The sequence below is a fragment of the Engraulis encrasicolus genome, chromosome 5, assembly GCF_034702125.1.
Source record: "Engraulis encrasicolus isolate BLACKSEA-1 chromosome 5, IST_EnEncr_1.0, whole genome shotgun sequence".
Classification (NCBI taxonomy): domain Eukaryota; kingdom Metazoa; phylum Chordata; class Actinopteri; order Clupeiformes; family Engraulidae; genus Engraulis; species Engraulis encrasicolus.
In genome coordinates this window covers 11024575-11050719 of record NC_085861.1, presented here as the reverse complement: position 1 = coordinate 11050719, position 26145 = coordinate 11024575, and the positions used below count along the sequence as shown (strand labels likewise).

Below are 26145 nucleotides of genomic sequence, written 5' to 3'. Positions count from 1 at the left end.
AGGTTTGTTAAGACTGTTAAGATGACTGCTGTCCTCATGTGTAAAACATGTGTAATGTAACTTACAGTCTAATGTTTACACATACAACAAAGCCCCACAACAACCAGCAACAGCCAGCATAGGTGAAAATGTCCATAGATGGACATTTAGAATTTCCCAAAGTAGCATGATTAATCCTTAACTCCCATCACTGCTGCCTTACCAGAGGCTACCTAGGGAATCCTTAGGGTAAATGTCTGACCATTTGAAAAAAAGGCTAACAGGGACAGAATCATTAAATGCTTGGTCAACTGCTACCATATTCTTAATGTGATGTCACTTTCCCTACCCCGAGTGTGTTAATTAATAGCTAGGCATGTAAGAATAACTTCAACAACACCATTAAGGGGGACAAATGGCAGAGTTTGTACAGGCAAGAGAGGAAAATGTCTTTTGAAACCGTCTCAAGCAGCCATGGTCAATAACAAAAAGGACGACAGAAAACAGGGATTCAAACTTCTTGCTTTCCTTGGACACAAATGAACACATCTCCACTCCACACCACTGATACTAAACCAACCAGTTGGCCGATGTTTGCCGATGAAACCCATGTGGATGCTGCATTGCCCTGCACTGCACTGCACGGCAGCCTTCTCTCACCTGATGATCACACACTGGTTCTCCATGTCGATCATCATGTTGCGGTACACGTTATCCGCCAGGGCGTAGATGTGCGGAGGATTCTCATACTGGGCCTGGTGGGGACATCAGCAATTAAGTATCTTTCAAAAGGTGCGCTCCCAACTCCAAACTGTTTTTACAAGGTCTTTGTTTGTGAGCGAACACATGTGTACATTTCTTGCAGAAATGCCACACTCAAGTTTAGTTCTTCTGTTTTATTTTAGTGGGTTAGCATGACAAATGAATTAAACTCGAGAGTGTGGCTTTTCTGAAAGAGACATCAGCAATGTCAAAACATTCTACTATATTCCGGCTTTTGGCATTTATTGCCTTTATTAGACAGGACAGTAGAGAGAAAAGAGGAAGGTCACTGTTTTTATTTCTCAATAAAATCTGTAAAGTCAAGAAACCAGTGTGTGGCGACCGATCTTTCACATTGAATTGTCTAAGTAACCCTGAAGTGCCTAGGAGTTTGATGCTTTTGACAAAACTTGGGACCGTTCACCTATGTCTATTTGTACGTATATTTGAACCTTTAGGATTACTTGTAATGACTTTGGTGAAAAGGGGAAACTGACTGTGATACAAGAATGACCTTTTAGGGTTAACCATAATGACTTAAGATGTAAGTCAAAAGGAGAACTGACTGTGATTGCGACAATAGAATGTAATGTAGCATACAGAATAGCAGTACTATTGCAATTGTATAAAAACAGCCATAATATCAGACAGTAACCACTGCACCAGGGCTTGACACTGGCACCTGCCAACCAGCCAAATGCTGGTAAAACTTGGCTGTGGCTAGTAACAATTTCAATGTCACTAGCCAATTGGCTCATCTATTTTGCCCCTTGTGTATCAATTGTTTGTATTTAAGTTAAAGAAAAAGCTCAGTTACTCTGTTTCTATTTGTTTGATTTATTTCCATGTACAGTAGAAAGCTATGCACTCATCTTCTTGCTTTAGCAACTTATCTTCTGAAGTTAGATGTACAGTATCATGATAAAGAAAAAAATATCAAATGTGTGGCTAATAGAGTAGCTGAATGGCCATGACCCAGGAAAAATACTAGCCACAGTGGCCGGTGAGTGAAAAAGTTAATGTCAAGCCCTGCACTACACTACTATCCCCACTTCAAGGAAGTCGATGCTTGCAGCATACTGACACAGGCTACTGTAAAGGCCCCTTCAGCCCCACCAGCCCCAACACACACACACACACAGACACGCACGCACAAACGCACGCACGAACGCGCGCACGCACACGCACACACATTTCTGCTATTGCAGAGTAGCCAAAGAGGAAGAGATCAGGAGCTAACTGCGTCGTTCCCTCTCTTGTCAGATTTAGAATCCACCAACACATGCTTGCACAGACATGTAGCAATAGCAGTTTCCTCTGAAAAAAAGGAAAGAAAAAACTGCTCTCCAGGGGAGAGGCGTGGTTATTACTCATCAACTCACACTGACTGACTGTCAGCTACTTCTTTCTCGCTCACTAACCCTTTTTCTCTCTCCCTCTCCCTTCTGTGTGTGCGTGTATCTCTCTCTCTCCCTTCTGTGTGCATGTCTCTCTCTCTCCCTTCTGTGTGCATGTCTCTCTCTCTCTCTCTCTCCTGTGTGTGTGTGTGTGTGTGTGTGTGTGTGTGTGTGTGTGTGTGTGTGTGTGTGTGTGTGTGTGTGTGTGTGTGTGTGTGTGTGTGTGTGTGTGTGTGTGTGTGTCTCTCTCTCTCCTCGTCACCTTCATACAAAAATGCTGCAGGAGCAAGTTTTTGACTTACAGCGCCCTGGTACAACTCCACCTCTCGGTCAGTGAAGTACGGCAGCTGCTTGAAGGGGTTGACTGAGATCAGCACGGCCCCGATGTATGTCTTTCAGTAGATGGGTTAAGGTGGAGACACATCACACTGAATTCACAGCACAAAAATCAATTATGAATACCCAAATAATGATTACAATCTACAATTGCAGGTCATAGGGTGGGGAATTCACAACACACGCACGCGCACGCACGCACGCACGCACGCACGCACGCACGCACGCACGCACGCACGCACGCGCGCACGCACGCGCGCACACACACACACACACACACACACACACACACACACACACACACACACACACACACACACACACACACACACACACACACACACACACACACGCACACGCACACGCACACGCACACACACACGCACACACACACACACACACACACACACATCTGACTCAAGTTAAGCTGGTGCCTGTTGTTGACATACAATATGGTGACACTGAAAAACTTTTGCAACACATAATTATACTTAATCTTCAGCAACACCCATGTAACATTACAATCTTCCAAAAGCTATTTCGAAACAAACATGGCTAAGACACTCAACCTGCAGTGTTTGGATGCAAATATGTAGAGTAGAGTAGAGTAGAGTGGACTAGAGTAATATTGATTATAATGTAATGTAATATAATATAATGTATAATATAATATAATTAAGGTGTCTGTAGTAGCACATATACATACAGATAATTTCACATATATTACACATTATATTAAGAGTCTCTGAGTGCAATAGTTGTTTTAGCTAGAGCAGAGACGTTGTTCCAGATTATTGGAGAGAGGGGAGGGGGGTTAGCAGGCGTAGGAAAGTCCAGATAAAACCACAGGGGGTAGGGGGTGAGATTACTGTGGTGGTGTGTTGTAGTCATCCAGATCCAGCATCTGTTATTTTTTCAAGATTTAAAAAAAAAGCTTTTGTGCGTTATCCATGATAGGACAGTGAGAGAGGGACGGAGAGAGACGGGGAAGGACTGGCAAATGACCCACGCTGGGATCGAACCCGGGTCGCCCGCCTAGTAACCTAGTGCCTTACTGTTAGGCCACGCTAGGGCCCAGTACCTGTTCTTGAGGTGGTAACAACAACATTGATAGTGGTTTAAAGGGACACTGTGTGAGATTTGTAGTTGTTTATTTCCAGAATTCATGCTAGTCATTCACTAATGTTCCCTTTTTCATGAATACTTACCACCACCATCAAATTCCAAGTATTCACTATGACTGGAAAATTGCACTTTTCATACATGAAAAGGGGGATCTTCTCCATAGTTCGCCATTTTGAATTTCCAGAACTAACCATTTTTAGCTGCAAAAATGACTGTTCTTGGCCCATACTAGAAAATATTATTTTGTTACTTAGTAAACTTTCATGAAAATATCAAATTTGGCAATAGGCAGCCCAGTTTCAATAATCGACATAGTTGCAGTACCTTTTTTGACCATTTCCTGCACAGTGTACCTTTAAGGATACAAATATGTAGTCGTCCATGTATCGCTTCTTGAGGTTGTCTGTGATGGAGTCTTCATTGATCTTGGAGAGCAGCACCATGTCATCCACCCCGCTCACCTTCACATTCTGGGTCTGCCAGTGGTAGTGCTCCTTACTCCCCTGGTACAATACAACACACACACAGATGCATACACACACACGCACGCACGCACACGCACGCACGCACGCACACACACTCACTTCAGTCAGGAGAAAACTTACCACACTTGTAGACATCCTGCTGCCATTATAAGAGATTCATCGCAAACGGATCATATCTCTTCAAGAAAAGACCCCTAAATTCAAAATCTATTTTAGTCTCTAGTCTCTATTTTACATGTGATCACAACAAATATGCTGTCCCCATTTGCTGGGTTTTTAACCTCATATTGCTGTTAAATGTATTTTCTTCATAAAGAAGACATGAAATGTTGAAGTCCTTCAATAGAAGGCTGCCTGCTCTGTTTTCAAGAGTAAAGATTCACATATACCAGTGTTTCCCAAACTGGGGTTCGGGACCCATAAGGGGGTCTCAGAGGTCCTGCAGGAGGGCCGTGGACAGAAGGGGCTGCATAAGACAGAATGGACTGAAAATATGATTTTATGATCTTTCCATGCATTGTTAGTGACAATACTCACTTCAATGGGTATTACATGTGGGCTATTTACCTTTCCTGTCATTTGCATTAAAATTTAGCAAAAATATGTTTTTGCATTTGGAGAGGTGTGCAGATCGCGAAAATATTCTTAGGTCCAAAAGGAGCTTCCCAGCAGAAAAGGCAATGTGAGGTTAAAGGGACACTGTCCCATTTTTGGGAATAAGCTTATTTCACGCCTCCCCTTGAGTTAAATAATAGGCTTTTACCGGTCTCCTGTACTTCCAACCGTTTTCTAGTTATGGCAGTACACATTTTACCTCCAAGCTAACAGTTAACATTGAGTCCTATGAGACCAGCCAGCCGCGAGCTGGTCTCATAGGACTCAATGTTAACTGCTAGTATGAAGGTAAAATTTGCACTGAGCCATAGCCAGAGAACGGTTGAAAGTACAGGAGAATGGTAAAACCCTATTATTTCACTCAAGGGGAGGTGTGAAATAAGCTTATTTCCAAAAATGGGACATTATCACTTTAAAAACCCAAAACATGGGGACAGTCTATTTGTTGTGATGACATGTAAAATAGAGTCAGCATGATTTTGAATTCATGGGAACCACTGACATACAGGACAGGATGGAGGCTGGTTGGACCCATCCCATTGTTATTCCCAGTCAATGCAATCAATCCAATTGCCTGATACAAGATCAGCATTTAGTTGGCTGTGCAGAGCGTTCTTGTGGCTAAAAGCCTTTGTAGAGTAACATGAGTAGTAATCCGGTTATATATCCACTGTAGACTCATGTTACTTGGGAAGAGTACTGCAGGAAAAGGCATTAACCTGCATGGTGCTGATAAAAAGCACCGATATGAAGCCTATTTAGATATCATGGACCGGGTTAAGAAAACCTGTACACAGACCGCTACGAGAGATTATTCAAAATGAAATCAAAAAGGAATAGTGAAACGTTTAAATAAGAGTTCTCAGTTCACCACTAACAAATGACAATTCTTGCAACATTGAATTCGTTATTTTAATCTCTGACCACATATTTTAATTCCGCACCTGCATCATGCATCAAATGTGCATTAAAAATTGTTCTACATGTAGGTAATATGTGGCATATTATAATATGTATTTCCCATACATATACCATTCTGTGGCACAGCACCACAGAATGTAAATATAGCACAACAAATTGATTTAACAGCCACATGTCAATGCGCCATACACATAACACTTACACAGGCCCAACATTTTTTTACATATAACACCACACAATGCTGTTTGGACTCTGGGAAACATTGTGTGGTAAACAATGTATCCGTAATCTTACATTTCAAATGACTGTTTTGAATGTACCAGAATAGCTGTGTATGATTAGTGTTGTCTGCCTGCTTGCCAGCAAGGGATTCATGTGTATGTACGTAAAGCTGGTGTATAAATGCAGGTTACTCGTTAGGGCTTTGTGTGTATGTAGGTGAAGCTAGAACAAGCTAGCCGGCTGCATAAATACAGGTTACTCATTACCTCTACAAATACCTGGCCACACGGTGGGAGTGGCCTGGATGACTGTTTGGGTGAAACTACTACACGGCCACTGGCCTAGAGGGTCAGTTTCAACACGACCACAACACACCTGAAGATTGCCAGGTACTAAGTCCCTACGCTACAGGTGGGTGTACAGTCTATTATTGTCTTGTAAACAGGGGGAGTTCAACAGACATCTCATCTCTTCTCAACCACCTCATCGGCTCGTCTGATATAGACAACTACATTGTAATTCATAAATGATGCGTAATTTATATCTTGTTCTGCATTTCTATTGCCTGGTTGGTTGGTCCACACCAGACCATATCACAAGTGTGATTGTGCAAAGCAGCATGGGATTTCCCAGGCCAGTATTTCTATGTAAAATACAGATTGAAGGGACAGCTACTCAGACTGTAAACATACAACAGCTTCAAGTGCCATTGAGGCGTGTCGTGTTCCCATTTTACAGGCACACAATGTGTGCCACAAACTGTGGCAGCTGTTGGTACTCTTCACGGATAACAAGTAATAGGCTACACAAATAAAATGACAAGGAGAAATGGTAAACGTGTGCTGTAAGGATGGTCGGGATGCTGTGCACAATAAAGCCCACCAACTCCCATTGTAGGCTAATTGTGACACAGCACTCCACAGCACACAAGTGCACACTGGACACAATGAAATTGTATTTATGCCTCACACGTGCAAGGGGGCAGCCCCAAATGGCACCCCAAGGGAGCCGTGCGGCAGGACGGTACCATACTCAGGGTACCTCAGTCATGGAAGAGGATGGGGAGAGCTCTGGTTAATTACTCCCCCCACCAACCTGGCGGGTCGGGAGTCAAACCGGCAACCTTTGGGCTACAAGTCTGACGCCCTAACCGCTTACCGCTTACCCTTGACTCCATGCCAGAATAGAAATGAAAGAAATTTTATTCATGGCAATAAGAGTTCATGCCTGGTCTGAACTGACGGCTTCAAGTCAATTTTGATGATTGAGGATGAGATCATTGTTTAACTCGGCATGTCAGTAAAGAGTGATGTTGTTATAGCCTACATCTGCTTTGCTTCCCCATCCCTAGTCATATGCCCATTTTGAAAGGTCATCAGTTTTATTAATATGCCTGATTCAAGCAACTTGAAACACTTCATTCCGGAGTACTCAGATGTATTGCAAAAGACAAGCACCCCCAGTGCACCTTCTGTTAGGAACAGAAAATGTGATGATGATTATTATGATCACCAGGAAGGTGACCATTAGTGGATTGGTCATTGGCTATTTGTAATCTATTTCACGCAGGGCTCATCATTCCACATATGGACACGGAGAGAAATGAGGATGTCAGCTCAGCTGGCACTAGTGTTGCAAGAACTGGGTAGCGTGGAGAGGGTGAGCTGGACTTTCACAACAGAAGAGGAACATTTGTCACTGTCATGAGTATGGCCATGGAACGAGTGAGTAAAGCAAGGCTGTGACATTACACTGTTTATTTTCCCCGGATCCTTTCATTAGTCGAGCCAGCATACAAAGCACAGAAATAAATCTGTAGGCTCCTGTCAATTCCTTATCAATATGGCGCATGTTCATGTAGCCTATAGGCTATTATGCTTTATGGTTGTAGGTCAGTCCTCTAGTCTCAAGTTCTTTGCATTCCCCTCTCTTTCCTGCGACTGGCCCTGCCCAGGCAAGTTGGCTCTCGTTCGCATTATTGCCATGAAATAACTTTGTGGTGCATGACATGTACGGAAGATGAAACGCCACATATCCACAGGGAGAAACTAAACCAAATTATTCCTTTCAAGGCGATGATTTGATTTGCGTCATGATTTTGTTTGAACTATAGGCTACATTTGCTTACTAATGGTGTTATTGAAAACGGATGGTAGGGCCTAACTAAACATTTAATGCAATGCGATCTTAAGATTTTTGATAAGTGCCAATTCATTTGCAATAGTCTTTCAATGGTTCGTCCACTAGAAGTCTTGGCGTCAGCTGAAACGTCTCTTATGCATGCTTTACAAACGAGTTTCCATAAAACTTACCATGGCTGTCTTGGCGTTTGTGAATACTTCCTGTTACTTAAAAAAAATGAAGATTGAAGAAAACCTCCTCCGGCGAACACCAGCGTAGTCAAGAATCTCATTAAAGTCAGGTAAAACACTTTTCATGAAAATAAAAGTATATATTCCATTTGATCTGTCTTCTTTTTCAACGAAATATGTTCATTCTTTGACCACTCCTTGGACTTCTCTTGGACAGGAACAGAGGAGCGCAGGGAGAGGCCAGGTTGAGGGAAGTTGGAGGTGAAGAAATTGATGAACAGCAACAGCGGCAAGTGTGGACAGGTAGGGCAAAACTCCGAAAACTCCAATGCGCGCGTCAAGCATTATGGGAATGAGGAATGTGCGCTCCGATAGACCAGTGATTACGCTGCCATCTACAGGCACTCAAATGAACTGCTGGTAGGAAACGCACTGGTAGGGCCCTTCTCAAAACCTAGGACAGTGCATTTCCAAGTGTATCAGCCTGATCAGTCACGCCAAGTGATTGGATACGCTTTGGTGAACTCTACGGAATATCCAATCACTGGGTGTGACTAATAAAGAATATCCAATCACTGGGTGTGACTAATTAGGGCAGTCATGGGTGAGCGGTTAGGGCGTCAGACTTGCATCCCAGAGGTTGCCGGTTCGACTCCCGACCCGCCAGGTTGGTGGGGGGAGTAATCAACCAGTGCTCTTCCCCCATCCTCCTCCATGACTGAGGTACCCTGAGCATGGTACCGTCCCACCGCACTGCTCCCCTTGGGGCGCCACTGAGGGCTGCCCCCTTGCACGGGTGAGGCATAAATGCAATTTCGTTGTGTGCAGTGTTCACTTGTGTGCTGTGGAGTGCTGTGTCACAATGACAATGGGAGTTGGAGTTTCCCAATGGGCTTTCACTTTCACTTTCACAATTAGGCTGATACACTTGGAAGTGCACTGTCCTAGGTTTTGAGAAGGGCCCCTAGAATCACTGCTGCAATTAAAAGAGCACTTCTGCCAATTTCAATATGCTGTTGTACTGCTCATGCTACGCTTGACTTGTCAGTACCCGATGATGCTGCATTTTTCAGCTCAGCCCTTTCTGACATCTGAGCTATTCTAATGGGGGGGAATTTTGTTTCCATTAAAAACCTTCTAAGGCCAACTCCAAATATTTTCCCAAAAGGTATGGCTGTTTGCTAGTTGTCTGCTGATGTTGCATAACCTTTTGGATGTTTTTGGGAATAAATCAAGATGTTTTTTTTTTTAAATGTAAACAAACTCTGCCCCCATTACAATGGCCAGGATTTCAGAAAAGGCTGAAGAAAAAAAATCTCAGGTACTGACAAGTCCAGGGTAGTGTGAGCATTACAACTGCATGTTGAAATTGGCTGAAGTTATCCTTTAACACAAATCTACAGCCACAATAGAACACTTCTGTCAGCATGATTTGCGGGAGGCTATAGCTGCTGAGTGTTCCCAGTTTAAGAAGACCTAGACTAGTATTCACACACACAAGTAAATGTTTTAAACCACTGATGCCCTCCTTACAAATTATGAAAATGTTTAATGGATTTTAATACTTGTGGAATGTTTCATTAAATTGTTTAACTAGTATGCATACAAGAACCTTTAAGGATTTGTAGTACAGACTATTTGCCAACTGATGAGAAAATATGAAGGCAGCATTTCTATCCTAACGGATGTATGATTAATTCAGCATTGACAACACACAATGTGCGATGACATCACCCCACATCACAGACTGTGGTATGACCTAATGTGTGTTCTTCTTTTCATGGAAAGTTAGGCCACCTGCCAAATCGTGATGTTACTGAGAGCCTCGATGTGACTGAGTAGCACCATAAATCCCATGATATTTTTCGATTTTCGATTGATTTTTTTGGTCTATTTATTGACAGGACAGTTTGAGAGGTAGACAGGAAGCGAATGAGGAGAGAGATGGGAAGGGGTCAGCAAATGACCCAGGCCGGGAATTGAACCCGGGTCGGCCGCATGGCAGACGAGTGCCCTACCTGTTGGCCACGGCAGGGCCTGTATAATCATTATTAAGAGGCCTGCTAACATGACTCACAAAATACAATAAACAAACAAGTACATTTAATTTATTATACAAAGAGACATTCACAAGTTAAGGGAGGTCATTCACATGATCGCAAGAGCTGGTCCGTTAAAACAGGTTACAAAGAAACACAAACAGGTTGTTGTAGAAAAGAAACAACACAAACAGATGCTGTGTAGAACTGCAATGGGTTTGAAGTTGGGAGACTTGCAAAAAAAATACATTCTGATTGATTTGTTCATGGGCCTATTATACTACAAAGCTGGTTCAGGAGTAAACCAAGTTAAGTTAGGAGGTAAATCATCTAATAAACCATCACGCCAGGCTTTTTTCTATTAGATGATTTCACCTCTTAACTTAGCCTGGTTTACTCCTGAACCAGCTTTGTAGTGTAGGCCCCTAATGTGCACACACAAACACACACACACTTAGACGAGAGTTAGAAATAGGTTTGTGTTAAAAGATTTCTCCTCATCCCGTTTGAAACACTTGAGACCCTTTGGGAGAAATGCTTGTTTTAATTAAATGCAGGGAAATACTCATTGGTTTCAAGCGACGTTACACCATGTCTTTATCATGGCAAAAGACCTGAACGACCCTACCTCATACAGTCATAGCATTAGCAATTTAAGTGTCTTCAAAGGCGTCAGGAAGCATTGTGTGCATTCCGATATGCGGACTCCCATCCTCCCTTGCTCACTTGCCTGCTTGTGACCTCATTATGACGTCACCGACGACAGAAAATTGAATTCGATATCTTGCAAAAGCACAATTCTAATGTCATTTTCTCATTTGTAATCGGAATGGTGAGTGAAGAATAGTCCTCCAAAAGTTTTTGTGGCTGGGCTGACAGCAGGATTTTTTTTTTTCCACGGAGGCGGGGCATTAACAAAACGAGAGGCCACAAGCATAAGTGGAGGACAGGAGTCCGCGTATTGGAATGCACTCAGTATGTGTCTCTTACACTCCCCACTGCCACCCTCACAGGTTAATTGAAATGTCTGGTGTAGTTTTAGTCCCTCGAGTCGTCATGAACTGAAGCCCCATCAGTTTCACTCCACTCTCCAGAGGCACTGGATCAGGAGCCTAAGTGTTGCACACAGTGTGCATCCCAATATGCAGACTTCCATCCTTCCTTGCTCACTTGCCTGCTTGTGACCTCATCATGACAGAAAATGTATTCAATATCTTGCAAAAGCACAACTCTAATGCCATTTCCTCATTTGCAATTGGTGAATGAAGAACAGTCCCCCAAAAATTGTTGCGGCCAGACTGACAGCAGGGAAACTTAATTGTTTTCTCCACGTCAGCAACATGCGAGGCCACGAGCACAAGTGGAGGACGGAAGTCTGCATATTGGAATACACACACTGTGTGGATCGTGTCTGCATTCTGCTCCAGCACATACTGACACTGATGTCCAGTGGCTCAGCGACAACAAGGGGGAAGCGGTGAGACTTCACGGCACGCGTCCTCGCCTGGCGTGGTAAAGACAAGGTTGCAGTCTGAACAGTTCAACAACCCGCCCTCTCTAAGCCGAGGGAGAGGTGCTGCTGAGCTTGCAGTTGCATTCTGACTGATCGACAGACAAAGTTCAAGAAAATAATAATGAAAATTGGGCCACACACAAAAAAAAGCCACACACTACCCGGAGTTGTTTTTGGTTCACTGTACTGTTAGATTTGCTGGGAGAGATTGAAACAGGGTGCATGTTAAGTTGTGACTATTAGCAGCTATGACCATGAAGGTACACCTGAGCTCATCATCTCAGCCCATTCAGAAACACCATACATGAGCTCATCCATGTGTAGTCATCCATGCGGTGACCAGTGACACGCAAATAGTATTCTCACTTCCCTCTTCCCACGTCCAGTCTAATTCAGGTTCCTCACAGACAAAATCAGAACAACAGATTCTGACCAATCGTGTGCTATGTAGGCTATGGACAACAAGTTAAATATTAATCTAAAGGTTAAATTCATTGCATTTCTTTGGGTTTTGCATATAATTAGTCAGTAGGGTCAATTTGAGGTTCGGTGAACTGGTATTTCATTACAAAAGGTGAAAAACGGGTATTATTAACAATTAGCTCCTTGCTAAAGGGTTTGGCTCTCCTGTAACGACAGAGGAGTTACACACTCGTTGTTTTATGAAAAGGGCTTTTCACACTCCAAACAGGTGCACTGATACCAAGGAGGAGAATGAAGGGCAGGGTAATCCCTCTATGGGGAGTTGACAGGTAATAATCCCTCTATATCAAATACTCCTGACCACTTGCTGTGTCTGTTCACTGTTGTTGGGCCAGTGTGGAGTTGCAAAACGGGTTCTGAATGGGGCTTGCGTACTGAAACACGAATCTATGTTCCGTCTGTGAATAAGGGTGTCTGTGTGTGTGTGTGTCTGTGTGTGTGTCTGTGTCTGTGTCTGTGTGTCTGTGTCTGTGTGTCTGTGTCTGTGTCTGTGTCTGTGTCTGTGTCTGTGTGTGTGTGTGTGTGTGTGTGTGTGTGTGTGTGTGTCTGTGTGTGTGTCTGTGTGTGTGTGTGTGTGTGTGTGTGTGTAGTCGCCAGAGCGAAGCAACCTAACCTAACAGATGCAGACTGGGTGTGTGTGTGTGTGTGAATAGCAGCCAGATGATGCTGTGTTGGGGGGGGGTGTATGTGTGCATGTGTGTGTGTGTGTGGGGCGGGGGGTGGATGTGTACATGTGGGGGGTGTGTACATGTTGGGGGGTGTGCTTGTGTACATGTGGGTGGTGTGGATGTGTACATGTGGGTGGTGTGGATGTGTACATGTTGGGGGGTGTGCTTGTGTACATGTGGGTGGTGTGGATGTGTACATGTGGGTGGTGTGGGTGGGGGGGGGGGGGGGGGGGGTTGGCTGTGTACATGTTGGGGGGTGTGGTTGTGTACATGGGGGGCAGAGGGGCCTCCTGAAGCTGCTTCATTGAGGCACTTCACAGAGGGAGGAGGAGGACCACAACCACACACACAGGAGTCACTCAGACCCCTCAGGACGCAGATGCAGACAAATAAATACACATAAACAATAGCACAAAAAATAAAAGACAACGACAAAAGGAGAAATTAAACACAATGATAGAATTACAGGAACAGAAATGGGGTGGGGTAGGGCGGGGGTTGAAATGAAAAAAAAGTTGAACTTCACAGCAGAGACCTCTTCAGTCAGGGTATAAAATCCATGAGCTAAGATATCAGTCTAGCTGGCTCTCGAGAACTCAGAAACACAAAGGAAAAAGGTAGGTAGGTGTGTGTGTGTGTGTGTGTGTGTGTGTGTGTGTGTGTGTGTGTGTGTGTGTGTGTGTGTGTGTGTGTGTGTGTGTGTGTGTTGACTTCAGAGTCATAAAGATGAGGTCTTGAGGGAAGCGAGAACATCTTGAGAAGGAAAAGGAGGCAAAGGATGTGGAGGAAGAGGAGTGGTCTTTTGCATTGCAAGTGGTGCCGCCTTTCATTTGCTTAAAAAAGAACCAAACAAAAACAAATAAACAACAAACAAAACAAGTCCTGTGCTCACTGTGGTCCATTATCACCCATCAACTCTAAGAGGAGTCAAAGTCCGGCTCAAGTCAAGAGAAAGTTGCTTCTTCTCCATCCACCTCCATCTCCACCTTTCCGACCCCCACACCCGGCACCCCGATGACAACAACAGTCCAGTCCAGTCCGGTGAGGTCCGGTCGGCCCCAGAAGCAGAAGGTAGGTCAGATCACATGACAAAAGATCACATGACGAGAGGTCACATGACGTGAGGGTCACATGACGTGAGGGTCACATGACAAAAGGTCAAATGACATGGAGGTCACATGACAAGAGGTCAAATGACGTGGAGGTCACACGACAAGAGGTCACATGACGAGGCTGTCACATGACAAGAGGTCACATGATGTAGCGGTCACATGACAAGGTCACATGACGCGGCGGTCACATGATGCCGTTGGTGAAGTCACATGACGCGGCGGTCACATGATGCCGTTGGTGAGGTACTGGAAGCCGTCGTAGAGCTTGGTGGTGATGGAGCGCATGGAGCCGTCCACCATCTGCTCCACCAGCACCTGCAGCTGCTCCTCAGTCAGGCTCATGTGGAAACGCTCCTTCAGGTAGCGGATGGTGCTCGAGCCATGGAAACATGGCAGCTGAGAACCTGCAGAGACCAGAGAGGAGAGAGATGGGGAGAGGAGAGAGAGATGGGGAGCGGAGAGAGAGAGATGGGGAAAGGAGAGAGAGACGGGGAGAGGAGCGAGAGAGATGGGGAGAGGAGAGAGAGATGGGGAGAGGAGAGAGAGATGGGGAGAGGAGATATACCGGGAGAGGAGAGAGAGATGAGGAGAGGAGAGAGAGGAGAGGAGAGGAGAGGAGAGGAGAAAGAGATGGGGAGAGGAGATATACCGGGAGAGGAGAGAGAGAGGTCAGGAAAGGAGAGAGAGATGGGGAGAGGAGAGAGAGAGAGATGGGGAGACAGAGAGATGGGGAGACGAGAGAGAGAGAGATGGGAGAGAGATATGGGGAGAGGAGAGAGATGGGTAGAGGAGTGAGAGGTGGGGAGAGAAGAGAGAGATGGGGAAAGGAGAGAGAGATGGGGAGAGGAGAGAGAGAGACGGGGAGAGAAGAGACGGGGAGAGGAGAGAGAGAGACGGGGAGAGAAGAGAGAGACGGGGAGAGAAGAGAGGGATGCGGAGAGGAGAGCGAGAGATGGGGAGACAAGATGTGAGTACAGGACCGTGTATACCCTCTACTCCAGGGATACTCAATTAAAAGTCCCTGAGGGCCCGTTTTTCCAAATTCCTCCCAATAAAGGGTCAGGGTTGTAGGACTCGAAATGTTGTAGGACCTGAATAAATGTTCAAAGCTGAGCTACAGTGTGCAGACTTCTACTCTTTCCACTATCAGATAGGCCTTTGTCCTGCACCTGGCCCCAGAGAGGTGGGATGTGCATACTCTTACTCTTGTGAAGATTGGATGAGGATGTGTACCTTGCTGCATGATCTCCACGATCTGGACCACCTTCTCCATGTGCTTACGGGCAGCTATGAGGCCCTGCAGCATCAGCATCTTGTAGTAGTTGAACATGTCTCCATCCAGACCGCCCATCACCTACCAGATCACAGGATACACCATGAGGATCATTCACAGTCATTCATTCATTCAGGGCTCTAAATTAACTTTTTTCATCACCAGCCAAAATGGCTAATAGGTGTTAAAATCTTACCAGCCAAACACACACTCCCTAACGCAGGGATGTCAAGCTCTAATTGACTGAGGGACAAAATCAAAATCTGGAACAAAGTTGCGGGCCCAACTCAACATTTATTTTTTTAACTGGACAAAAATTGTGGGCACATGCACTTCATACTCATAGTTACATTTCACACACACTCTTGCCCATCATATACGGTAGTTCAAATGTGTCTTCACATCCAAATTTCATGTTCAAGTCTTGTTACACTATACATTAATGGTGTATGTGGGCCAACTATAATACACATTTGAAATTATTTCGTGGGCCAAATAAAATGACTCCTCGGGCCAAATTTGGCCCCCGGGCCTGAGGTTGTCATGTCTGCCCTAATGGGTCAAAATGGCTATTAAGTTGGTCTTTTCTACCAGCCAAACTGAAATTTGACCAGCATTTGGCTGGTTGGCAGGTGTTAATTTAGAGTCCTGCATTCATTCATTCATTCATTCATTCAAACATGTCAACAAGCTATTCATCTCACGACTACGGATCCAAACTACGCAACACTCATTATAGCGGGGGGGGTTATGCCTTTCTTTAGACAGGACAGAAAGGAGAGTGACAGGAAGTGAGACAGGACAGACATGAAAATCGACAGACAATGAAAATTACCGGTAGCTGAGCCTTATTGCAGATAATGTCTACAATCCTGGGGCCTAAACTAAGAAGCGGGTTCAGGAGTAAACCAGGTGAAGTCCTCCAGGCTCTACCTCAGGATTTACCTCTTAACTTAACCTGGTTTACTCCTGAACCAGCTTCTTAGTATACCACTCTGGAAGAAAGCTACTACTCACATCAACAAACTCGCTGGTTAGTTTGAAGGCTGACGTCTCAAAGCCCAGATTCCGGGGAGAACTGGAGAGGATGAAGCCGAAGTCGATGTGAATGATGTGTCCTTCAGCGTCCAGCAAGATGTTCCCATTATGCCTAAAACCAGGAACATAAAGGAGGAATTAGTGTAGTATTCCATCTGCTTCCTATTCCGTCTACCCCTGGGGTATATCCCCAACCCCCCCAAACCTTGGCTTTTTACATAAGGCTACTGCCATCTTCATCATTTTTCCAAAATGCAACCAGCACTTGCACTCATGATTTCTTGAAAATCTGTCTGCGTTCATGAAACATGACCTATCAGCAGCAGAGGTCGGGTTCAGACCATAATATCCCCGCCACTTCATTTTGGGCATACACTGTACATAGATGAGTAACCATGACTGTTCCAAAGAATGGTCAAGTGGATACATCAAGCCCATGCATTTCCTGGATCCATGTGATGTCAGGGGAGTGCCCCTTTAGGAGACCTCTGGAGACTTCAGGTTGAGAACAAATTGAGGTCCCTTGGTGTTGTAGATGGCGGTAGTGCACATCTTATGCAAGCAGTTACCAAATGCCACAGAAAGAGAAGAAAAAGGAGGGGACAACGCCCCCTTAGGAAACCGCACTTGACAGTCCCTCCAGTTTTTCGCGATTCAGCGATCGCGTGGATTCATGCAAATTCAATGATATTCCGCATAATTTCACGACGCCACGTAATTCCTGTAAAGCCGCATTTTTCCCGCAAAATTTCCCCTTTGTCCCCTTCAACATTCTGTGAAGTTTATTGATTTATATTTTCGTCAAAAAATAAAAATGTGACTACAATACCACCGCAGACGAAAACAATAGGAAGCATTTTTGTTAATATGTCACTGAAACATTGAAAAATAATTGCCTGCTATTTCGCAAGTCGCGACCCTCATCTCAGCAGCTCCGTGTCGCTCTCCTCCCCTCCCTCACGCATACAGTACACGCAGGCGTCGGTGCTGCACATCCGTGACCTTTCTTTAACAGCAGTAGCCTACTTTTCAGTGCAATCCTGGCTGGAAAAAAATATTGTTGCCCATTTATCCATGACGAAGAAGTGTATGCAGTCATGAAATAGTGGCGGTGCTGTCGCACAGTAGCAAACATCTTACGTTAGGCTACATTTTTGCGCAACTTCTCCACTCTCCCCTGTCGCTTTCATGAGCATGCTACCCGACGGTCGTTGTCTGATCTTTTTTCAATGTTCGCTAATGTTTGTAATTTAAGGGTCTATGTCTATGCGTAGGCACAACCCTTCTGATAACAATCACTGTAGTGCCGATCGCAAAGGATTCGATCGGAAGTGTTGAGTTTTGCAACTTGTTTCAGTCAAGGACACCGAGATAGGAAGTGAACGGCCCTTCCACGCTTTCACTGTGTTATTGCAATAAAGTCTTGCGAATCCATGCAACCATGCACACAACCATGTCAAGGAGAGCGTGTATGCCATCACAACTTTGCATCAAGCAAATAGCCTAATATGCAACAGCTTGCAATACGAGCACGAGAGAGAGAGAGAGAGAGAGAGAGAGAGAGAGAGAGAGAGAGAGAGAGAGAGAGAGAGAGAGAGAGAGAGAGAGAGAGAGAGAGAGACGCGTCTTCCAACAGGTGACATTGTAACGCTTGCATACAACCTGGCTACTGTACCCCGCGACGCTCTTCATTAGCCTACTGGTAGGCTATACCCACAAGTATTTTTTCATAACGCGCAGTCCCGTTTTCCCCCGAAGTCGTTCTAAAATATCGACAGAGATTTATGAGTGTCGCGGCCATGATTTTTTTTACACATTGGACGCACTGGCTTATAAGACGCTCTGGCAGTTTTTGACAATATTTTATTATTGTCAATATTTTATTATTCTATTAGGCCTATATAGGAAGTGTGTTTCTGAATCTCTCTCTCTTTTGTCTTAAGCCTGCTTAGACTGATTGTGGTTTTGCAAAAAATGAGAAAATGCCGCCACAAAATCAGACATTTTGACCGCAAAAATCACAAAATCCCAGCGCAAAATCCTGGAGGGACTGACTTGAGCACACTCCTTTGCAGTCGGTGGGCGGAGTTTGAATAATCTTACTCTACTACGAAAATCTCTGACGGCGCTCACCTGTCTTTGACCTGCAGCAGGTAGCAGATGAGGCAGTAGCCGGCGCAGCTCTGCACGAAGTTCCTCTGTGCGGTGAGGAAGGCCTCGGTGGTGTAGTTACCATGCTCCTGCAGGAAGTAGTCCAACAGAGACATCTGGCTCTGCTTCTTCACCTGGGGATCACATTACATCACATTACATTACATTACATTACATCACTCGTTAAATTACATCACATCACATCACATTACTCGTACAGTTCAGACAGATTAACTTTATAATAATAAATGTACATAGGTTTTTAATTATTTCTATTTTATGTTATTATTCCCACTGCCAGAATTGTTTTATTTGAATCTACTCTGCATGTTTTGTTTGTTTTTTTAGCCTTGTCTTTGTATAATGCTGAAATTGTCGACTTTGGGGCAATAAAGGCGTTCATTCATTACATTACACTTAGAGGACACTTATCCGAAGTGACTTTTACAGTTATTAACAGGACATTGGTTATTAACAGGGCATCGTGTGAACTGTGCATCGCTGCTGGAGACATTGAAAATAGCCTAGGCTCCAGCTGATATCTATCTACAGGCTTGTTTTTAATCCTTTTCATCCTCAATACACAGTTTATGACACAAGCCTTGTGTTACTTTTTATTGTTTCTCACCTGGTGGATGGACACGGCGTTCACCACTGGCTCGATCATGCCGCTGTCCGATGAGATCACCAGGATCTTGTAGGGCTTGATCCACAGCGGCACGCGCTCCTGCTCCCAGATCGACTGCAATAACAGAAGCAGAGGAAGAGTACCCGCCATGTCAGAAATACACATCTCTTGACTATGTTAACTAACTGGTACCGTTCTGGGCATTGTGGACACTAGTACTACGGTAGTCATTCCATCCTGTTGGTTTCCAAAATAGATGGAAGCACCAGGGTGCACCAGTTCCAATTCCAGCCCCAAAGAGTGACAGATAAACCAAATATATTTTTTCTCACATTTATGGAAAATCAACAGTTGATATGAGTGATGTAGTCTACTTTTTTGTAGTGGGTATGCTGTATATTTGAGCATTTGATGGGGTGGGTATATTTGTATATATCAGTGGTATACCGTATATTTGTGCTATTATTATTCTTATATTTGTGCCATTCTAAATAATGGATCAATCAATTTTAGGGGGGTATACTGAAATCTCTGAAATTTTCAGGTGGGTATACTGTGTATACCTGTGTTCTACGTAGACTACACCACTGGATATGGAACATGTGATGTGATATTTCACTTATTGAAATACAGTAAGTCCATGTTTCCTGACATAATAATCAAATGTATGGACGTGAAGTTTCACCTGTAGTTGTTTGAGCACTTGGTAGGCCAAGAGCTCCTGCCGCAAGTCGTCTCCACACTTGACGATGACGGAGAGCAGTCTCCAATTAGGGAGGTGGCCATAGGGGGAGCCCTCTCTTATCCGCCTGCAGGCATAAGACAACACCACACATAGAATCAGTAGAGGTAGTGAAAACCAGCACCACCAAAACACTGTTTGTTTGTTTGTTTGTTTGTTTGGTAACACTTTACAATAACGTCCTATTCACAGCTTTATAAAAACTTTATTAACATTTAATAACAATTAACATTTTAACAAAGCATTTACAAATGTTTGTAAATGAGTAATAACCAAACTATGACAGCACAGTGGAGTGGGAATTAACTTCTACTGTGTGACTTTTATGTGGTTTCATACCCTCTGGTCTTTGGAGGAGAAACTTCCAGGACCGCTGCGACTGCGCTGTGTCTGCTGTGTTAGCATAGTATTTCTTACCCATTTATAAACATTTTGTTGATAATTAGTTAATTATTTATAAAGTGTTTATAAAGCTGTGAATAGGACGTTATTTAAAAGTGTTAACGTTCGTTTTTTTGTTCATGCAAACAGCACATCCAAAGCACAAAAACTTGTTAAAAATAAATAAATACATAATTCTCTGTTTTAAATCCAAATGTGGGATGGGTACCTGACTTTCTCCTGCCAGGGTTCCTTGAGTGCCACTGCGGAGGGGTCCTCAGGGTCCTTTTTAAAGGTGGTGGGCGTCTGAGCCAACTGCTCCGAGAGACGCCGCCTGCAAAACACACATTAAATAATATACATACATATGTAAATACACATCACATTACATTACACTGAGCTGACGTTTCCATTCAAAGCAACTTTCTGTTATTTCAGGAATTGTTTACAGGCCCAGCCGTGGCTTAGTCGGCTGGGCACTGGACTGCTATGCGGGCGACCCGGGCAATTTCCCGATCTTCCCCCGTCTCTCTGTCCCACTGGTTTCCTGTCCCACTCTTCACTGTCCTGTCTAAATAAAGTTGAACCCCCAGTCATGGAGGATGGGGGACAGCACTTGCTAATTACTTCCCCCACCAACCTGGCGGGTTGGGATTTGAACCGGCAACTTTTGGGCTACAAGTCTAATGCCCTAACCGCTTACCCATGACTGCCCTGTGATATGGTGGTGTGGTGTACTGTATGTTGATGTACCTGATGTCTCCTGCCGCGATGAAGATGGGCTCCTTGCTCTCCTGGCTGGTGATGCTGTCCACTGAGAACTGGGAGATGTTGTCACAGCTGTTGGTGTGGATCTCAGGCAACTGCGGTGGAGACGAGAGAACATGAGGATCAGCAAGTCACTAACACTAAACTGAAGATGGACAGTGCTCAGTCACTTGAATACAGTGATGGACAAAGTAAAAGTAAAAGTTAAAAAAAAAGAAACACAGTTTCTTTCCAACACAGGTAACTTATCTGAGTAAAAGGTAGACCAATGTACTTGTCTTACGATAAGCTGACTCTGCACAGGTTGGGTTGAGTATGTGGTGGGTCCTTGTTAGGTTTTTATTGTTTTTCAGTCATAACAAAGTCTATCTCAATATGTAGGTAAAATGGAGTAAACGGTGCAACAGCTATGTAATACCATGTGTTACTGTTGTAATTATTACACCACGAAAGTACTTTTACTTTTATTTTTACTTTGTCCACCACGGCTTGAAAATAATCAAACAACTTTTTTAGAAAGTGAGCTCAACTCCGAACTGTTTCTTACAAGGTCTTCGGGTGCAAGCAAACAGCAAAGTTCATATTATCTAGTAGAAAAGCCACACTCTCAGCTGTCATGCTAACCCACTAGAATAAAATACAACAATTACACCTGAGAATGCGACTTTTGTACTAAATGTAATCAAACAACAACAGCAACCACAACAAATACACAGACGAACAAAATGAGAATGACAGCAGACAAATGAATCTCCTCATCACAGCATTGTATGAGAGTTGTTACACCCACCCACAGACACACACCTATCTCCTTCTCAAAAGCATAGTTGTTAGCCAGTAAGCAACGGGGGTACCGGTAGTTACCAATGGATAATTACATTGCAAACCAACAAAGTCACTATTGTAGTTAGCAACAACAGTTTCCAGCAATGCACCCCAGGATTGTCGTCCACAGACCAACCCTGGGGTGTGTTTCTTAAAAGCGTAGTTGCTAACTAGTTAGCAACTTGGGTAGTTGCCAATGGGAAATTGCATTGCAAACAACAAAGTAGCTAACATAGTTAGCAACTATGACTGAGAAATGCACCCCTGTTCTCCCATTTCTCTACTTTCCTGTATACTATATTCGTCATCCAGCACTAACCTCCACTTGGAGCTCTCCTATGTCGTCCACAGACCAGGCCTCGTCGTCGTTGTCGTAGTTGGGCACCGGGTAGAAGCTGGTGGCACGCTGCTCCGGTGTGACGCCACAGTCGGGAAGGTTCTCCACGGAGCGTGTGCTGCGGATGCGCGTCTCCGGGATCCGCACGGGCACGTTGGAAGTCTCGAAGTTCTCACACTCCAGCACCTCCACGTAGATCAAGTACGGAGCCTGCAGAGAGAAGAGACACAGCGGGGACGTTTATAGTCAAGAGTTTGAATTGTCAGAAAAGACAAGGAAGAAAAGATTACGATACGATAATGATTACGATACCTCCCGAATCGTACTCGAATCAAATTGTGAGGCAGTACCAGTGCACACCACTATTATCATAATCATGATCCTACTTCATTAGGGGGGATGTTGCCACATCATCACACACTACTTCCACTCCACCCACCTTTTCATGACTTGATCACCTGAAAGAAGCACTATACAGAATCCCTCTCTCACTCTACTCTATACCAGGGGTGGGAACCTATGTTTCGAGGGCCGTTTCATCTGGCCCCCGATACCATTTTAATGTTATAATAATAATAATAATAATAATAATTGTATTTGTATAGCACTGTGTCATACAAGGCATGTAACTCAAAGTGCTTAACAAATGGGAAAAAAACATTGTTAGAGATAGATTTAAAAGGAGAAGTATAGAGGAGAGGCAGAAATAGCAGGAAGGCAGAGGAAGAAGAGATAGACAGAGATTGTAGAGCCATAAGGTCAACGTGGGTTAGGACCAGGATTCTTAGATGCGTAAGGTCCATAGTGGCTGGGCCTATCATAAGTCATAGATAGTCACACAGAGATTGGGCGCTCAGGTGCGGACCCTGGTGGCATCAGGGGTGAGGAAAAACTCCCTTTCGCTTGATTCATAGTTTGTAAGGGGGAAAAAAAAGCTCAGTGAGGTCTGAGAAAAAAAAAACCCTATAGTCAGGAAGAAACCTCAGGCAGAGACCAGCGGCCACCTAGGGGAGCCCCCTGCCAGGGCTGGTTGCGAGTAGTAAGGGCGCTGCGGCAGCTGGGACACTATGACGCCTTGGCAGCTTCACATGAAATATGAAATATTTCGTAAATGAATCATAGAAATTACATTTTCCATACAATTAAGTTATATTCAGCAGGGGACCTAGAGAAGGTGGGGTCTGTTTTAAAGGCGGCTGCCTTCAATATAAGCCTAAAGTGCAAGGGGAAATCCTGGTTTGCGTTCATAGTATGGCCCTCGGAGGATTTTTACGCCCCTTGGTGGTATTTGAAGTGGCCCCCCGAATGAAAAAGGTTCCCCACCCCTGGTCTATACTATACTATACTATACTATACTATACTATACTATACTATATCTTATTATCATCATCATCATCCTACTTCATTGAGCAGCACCCCTTCTTGCGCTGCACCACGCCCATAGAAGTCTTATACACATCTATGACCACACCCACCTTGTCCTTGGAGTTGAGCACTACGGCCTGCGTGTGTGGCACCCGCACCACGTGGTGGTCGAAGGCGGCGGTGGGCAGCCAGACACGCGCGGGCAGCTTGTGGTTGAGCAGCGAGAGCTCGGAGATGAGGCGCTGCGTCTTCTGCTCTTTGGTGGGCAGCGTGGCCAGACGCTTGCCGATGCCCATCAGGGACTTGATGAACTCCCTCTGAGGCGTGAGGCGCACCGGCTGGTGGAGGGGGGGGGATGAGGGAGGGGGGCAGTGATGTGGAGTGACATGGAGATGGCACAGGGAGAGAAAGAGACAGGTTAGATGTCTGGATTTGACACACACATACCGTAACATTGTCATAAATTAGATGCCTTGATTTAACAGATAAAGAAGTATTGTTCCATTTGGCATAAGGGCTAATTGTTTATAAGGGAGTGAATAAGTAAGGTCTTATGTGGGAAATCTTACAGTAAGCAGGTTATATCCAAGAGTTTGATAATGTGGGCAGACTGCAGTATATTAATATCGTCATAATGGGAATAGTCTGTAAAGTGACATGAACTGTATACACCACATCAGAACTCACACCAGCACCTTTTCTCCATTAAAACATATTTACACCATTAACACATTAGCCTCACAGGTGATGATAATGTTTACACTGGAGTCCAAAAGGAGAACAAGGCAGTCAGAACACTGACAAGAGTTCTGAGAAATGTTTAAAACACTAGATGGAGACATTTCCCCAATTCCATGACTTTCAGAGAGACAGAGAGACAGACAGTAGTGTGCCCCTTTCATGCCAAAATCAAAAGAGGAAGGCCTGCGTTAGGGTCTGTTTGGACTCCTCCTTCAGTTTCAGGACACGTCTGGGAGAAATATACGTTGGGCGCTGCAAGGGGCCGTTTCAGGTCTTAAAGAGGGGTGCGTGGTGGCTGTTTCAGTGCGTGATCTACCGCCACCCCCTGCTGACAGTTCATGTCCTGCAATTGAAGGAGGAGTCTAAACAAGGCTTTAGGCCCAGCCGCCCTTTAGACCACTGGACCCTCTCTTATCAACGTGCTGACAAACCTTTAGTGAGAATACCGTGTGAACTAGGTTGAGTGTTTTTCCAATGCAAGATAACCGATGATGATTTATTTGTTTGTTTTTTCCCCCCCATGCAATTGCACACTTGACAAGAAGGAAGTTCATTCGTCTTGAGTGATGGAAAATATGAGCAACACTTTGACCCATCTGCAGCAGAGCCGACCGTCACAGTTAAATGATTTGTTAAATGACGGCTGGCCATTTATAAACTTAGCATGCTGAAATTTCCGCAGTCCTTTCAGAACGGGCAGATGAGTCAAAGGTCAAACCAAGTCCCAAAAAACCTACTTAACTCCAAAAAGATATGATTGGATTCAAGACAGTGATTGGAGCTTTTCAAAATACACAGACAGAACAAAAATAATCCACAATTTATTTCCATAAATTTAACAAGCATGTCATCACAGCTTTTATACAGCATTACAACTCAGGCTAACTGCCAAGTGTGCATTACTGCTTGGTTTGTTAAGGCACTTTAGAACTGTGTAACAAACTGTGTCCGAGGTAATTTTATGACTACAAATGAAAAGATGTGATTTCATGCTTGTAAATTTTCAAAGGAGCCCTTTAACAGAAAGTGAAAAAAGATGTCTGATAAAACAGGCAAAAAAAATGTTGAAAGAAACCATTGGAAACAGACAACAACATCCCACAATGCCAGGCAGGACAACATTCAAAGGGGGCACAGAGGACGAGAGGAGGAGGAGGAGGAGGAGGAGAAAGGAAGGAAGGAGGATGAGGAGGGAGGAGAAGAGAGAAGAGGACTTACTGTACCAGACTCCAACTCAAGACTGTCAGAGCTGGAAGCCAGATCCTGGGAAAGAGATGACTGAGGTGGGGGTGAGGGGTGTGAGGTGCAGGGAGAGGGGTGGGGTGTGCGGGTGTAGAGAGGAGAGTAGGGGTACAATGGAGAGGGTGGGGGGTATGAGGGATTTGACATTTGGATTGTGATGATTAAACACACAAGTGTGAGGGGGGGGGAGGTCGGTGCAGGGAGTGTAGAAAGACAAGGAGACAAAAAACAGCACAAAACACACAGAGTGCACAGTTAATGCTGGAAGCGTGCTCTTGTTAATTCACATGCAGCGTGGGTGGAACAAAGCAACGTTTAATTTCAACATCAGAGCATACAAAGTCAAGTCAGCTGGTTTTGTGTGTCATCACCATAAAATACAACTATTAACAAAGTGGTGGAGTGGTGAACATCAGTCAGTGTTGATCTTCATAAGACGGTGGTGGCTCATGTGGTATAGGAGCCTGTTCAGCAAGGGTTGCAGGTTCGAGCCCCGCTATGCCTGACCCAATCGATGTGCCCATGAGCAAGATACTTAATATAACCCTATATTACTCCTGGGGGAAGGATAGCAGTCACTGGCACCAGTGTGTGAATGTGAGTCTGAATGGGTAAATGTGAGGCATACAATGTAAAGCGCTTCGAGTGTTCAAAGCAGTGGAAAGGCACTATAAACGTCACTCTG

At 44.5% G+C, this 26145-nt stretch overlaps 2 protein-coding genes across 3 annotated transcripts in view; both read right to left on the bottom strand.

Moving 5' to 3' along the window:
* myo1eb (myosin IEb) overlaps positions 1 to 8465 on the bottom strand; it is a 35282-nt gene extending 26817 nt beyond the window's left edge. The window contains exons 1-4 of the mRNA XM_063198675.1: positions 8155 to 8465; positions 3965 to 4102; positions 2441 to 2530; positions 640 to 734 (exon numbers count right to left, since the gene is read on the bottom strand). Coding sequence (XP_063054745.1) covers positions 640 to 734; positions 2441 to 2530; positions 3965 to 4102; positions 8155 to 8157 — 326 coding nt within the window. The 5' untranslated portion in view covers positions 8158 to 8465. The remainder of the gene's footprint in view (positions 1 to 639; positions 735 to 2440; positions 2531 to 3964; positions 4103 to 8154) is intronic.
* A 4832-nt stretch (positions 8466 to 13297) lies between these two features.
* The window catches only part of pi4kb (phosphatidylinositol 4-kinase, catalytic, beta), a 27910-nt gene continuing 15062 nt past the window's right edge, over positions 13298 to 26145 (bottom strand). Inside the window, exons 4-14 of one of the 2 annotated variants that reach the window (XM_063198677.1) lie at positions 25437 to 25496; positions 23588 to 23815; positions 22095 to 22322; positions 20936 to 21045; positions 20412 to 20516; positions 19745 to 19868; positions 19060 to 19173; positions 18414 to 18565; positions 16260 to 16392; positions 15203 to 15323; positions 13298 to 14373 (exon numbers count right to left, since the gene is read on the bottom strand). In XM_063198677.1, the coding sequence (XP_063054747.1) occupies positions 14192 to 14373; positions 15203 to 15323; positions 16260 to 16392; positions 18414 to 18565; positions 19060 to 19173; positions 19745 to 19868; positions 20412 to 20516; positions 20936 to 21045; positions 22095 to 22322; positions 23588 to 23815; positions 25437 to 25496 (1557 nt within the window). In that variant the 3' untranslated portion in view covers positions 13298 to 14191. The remainder of the gene's footprint in view (positions 14374 to 15202; positions 15324 to 16259; positions 16393 to 18413; positions 18566 to 19059; positions 19174 to 19744; positions 19869 to 20411; positions 20517 to 20935; positions 21046 to 22094; positions 22323 to 23587; positions 23816 to 25436; positions 25497 to 26145) is intronic. The other variant, XM_063198678.1, reaches the window with a different exon arrangement.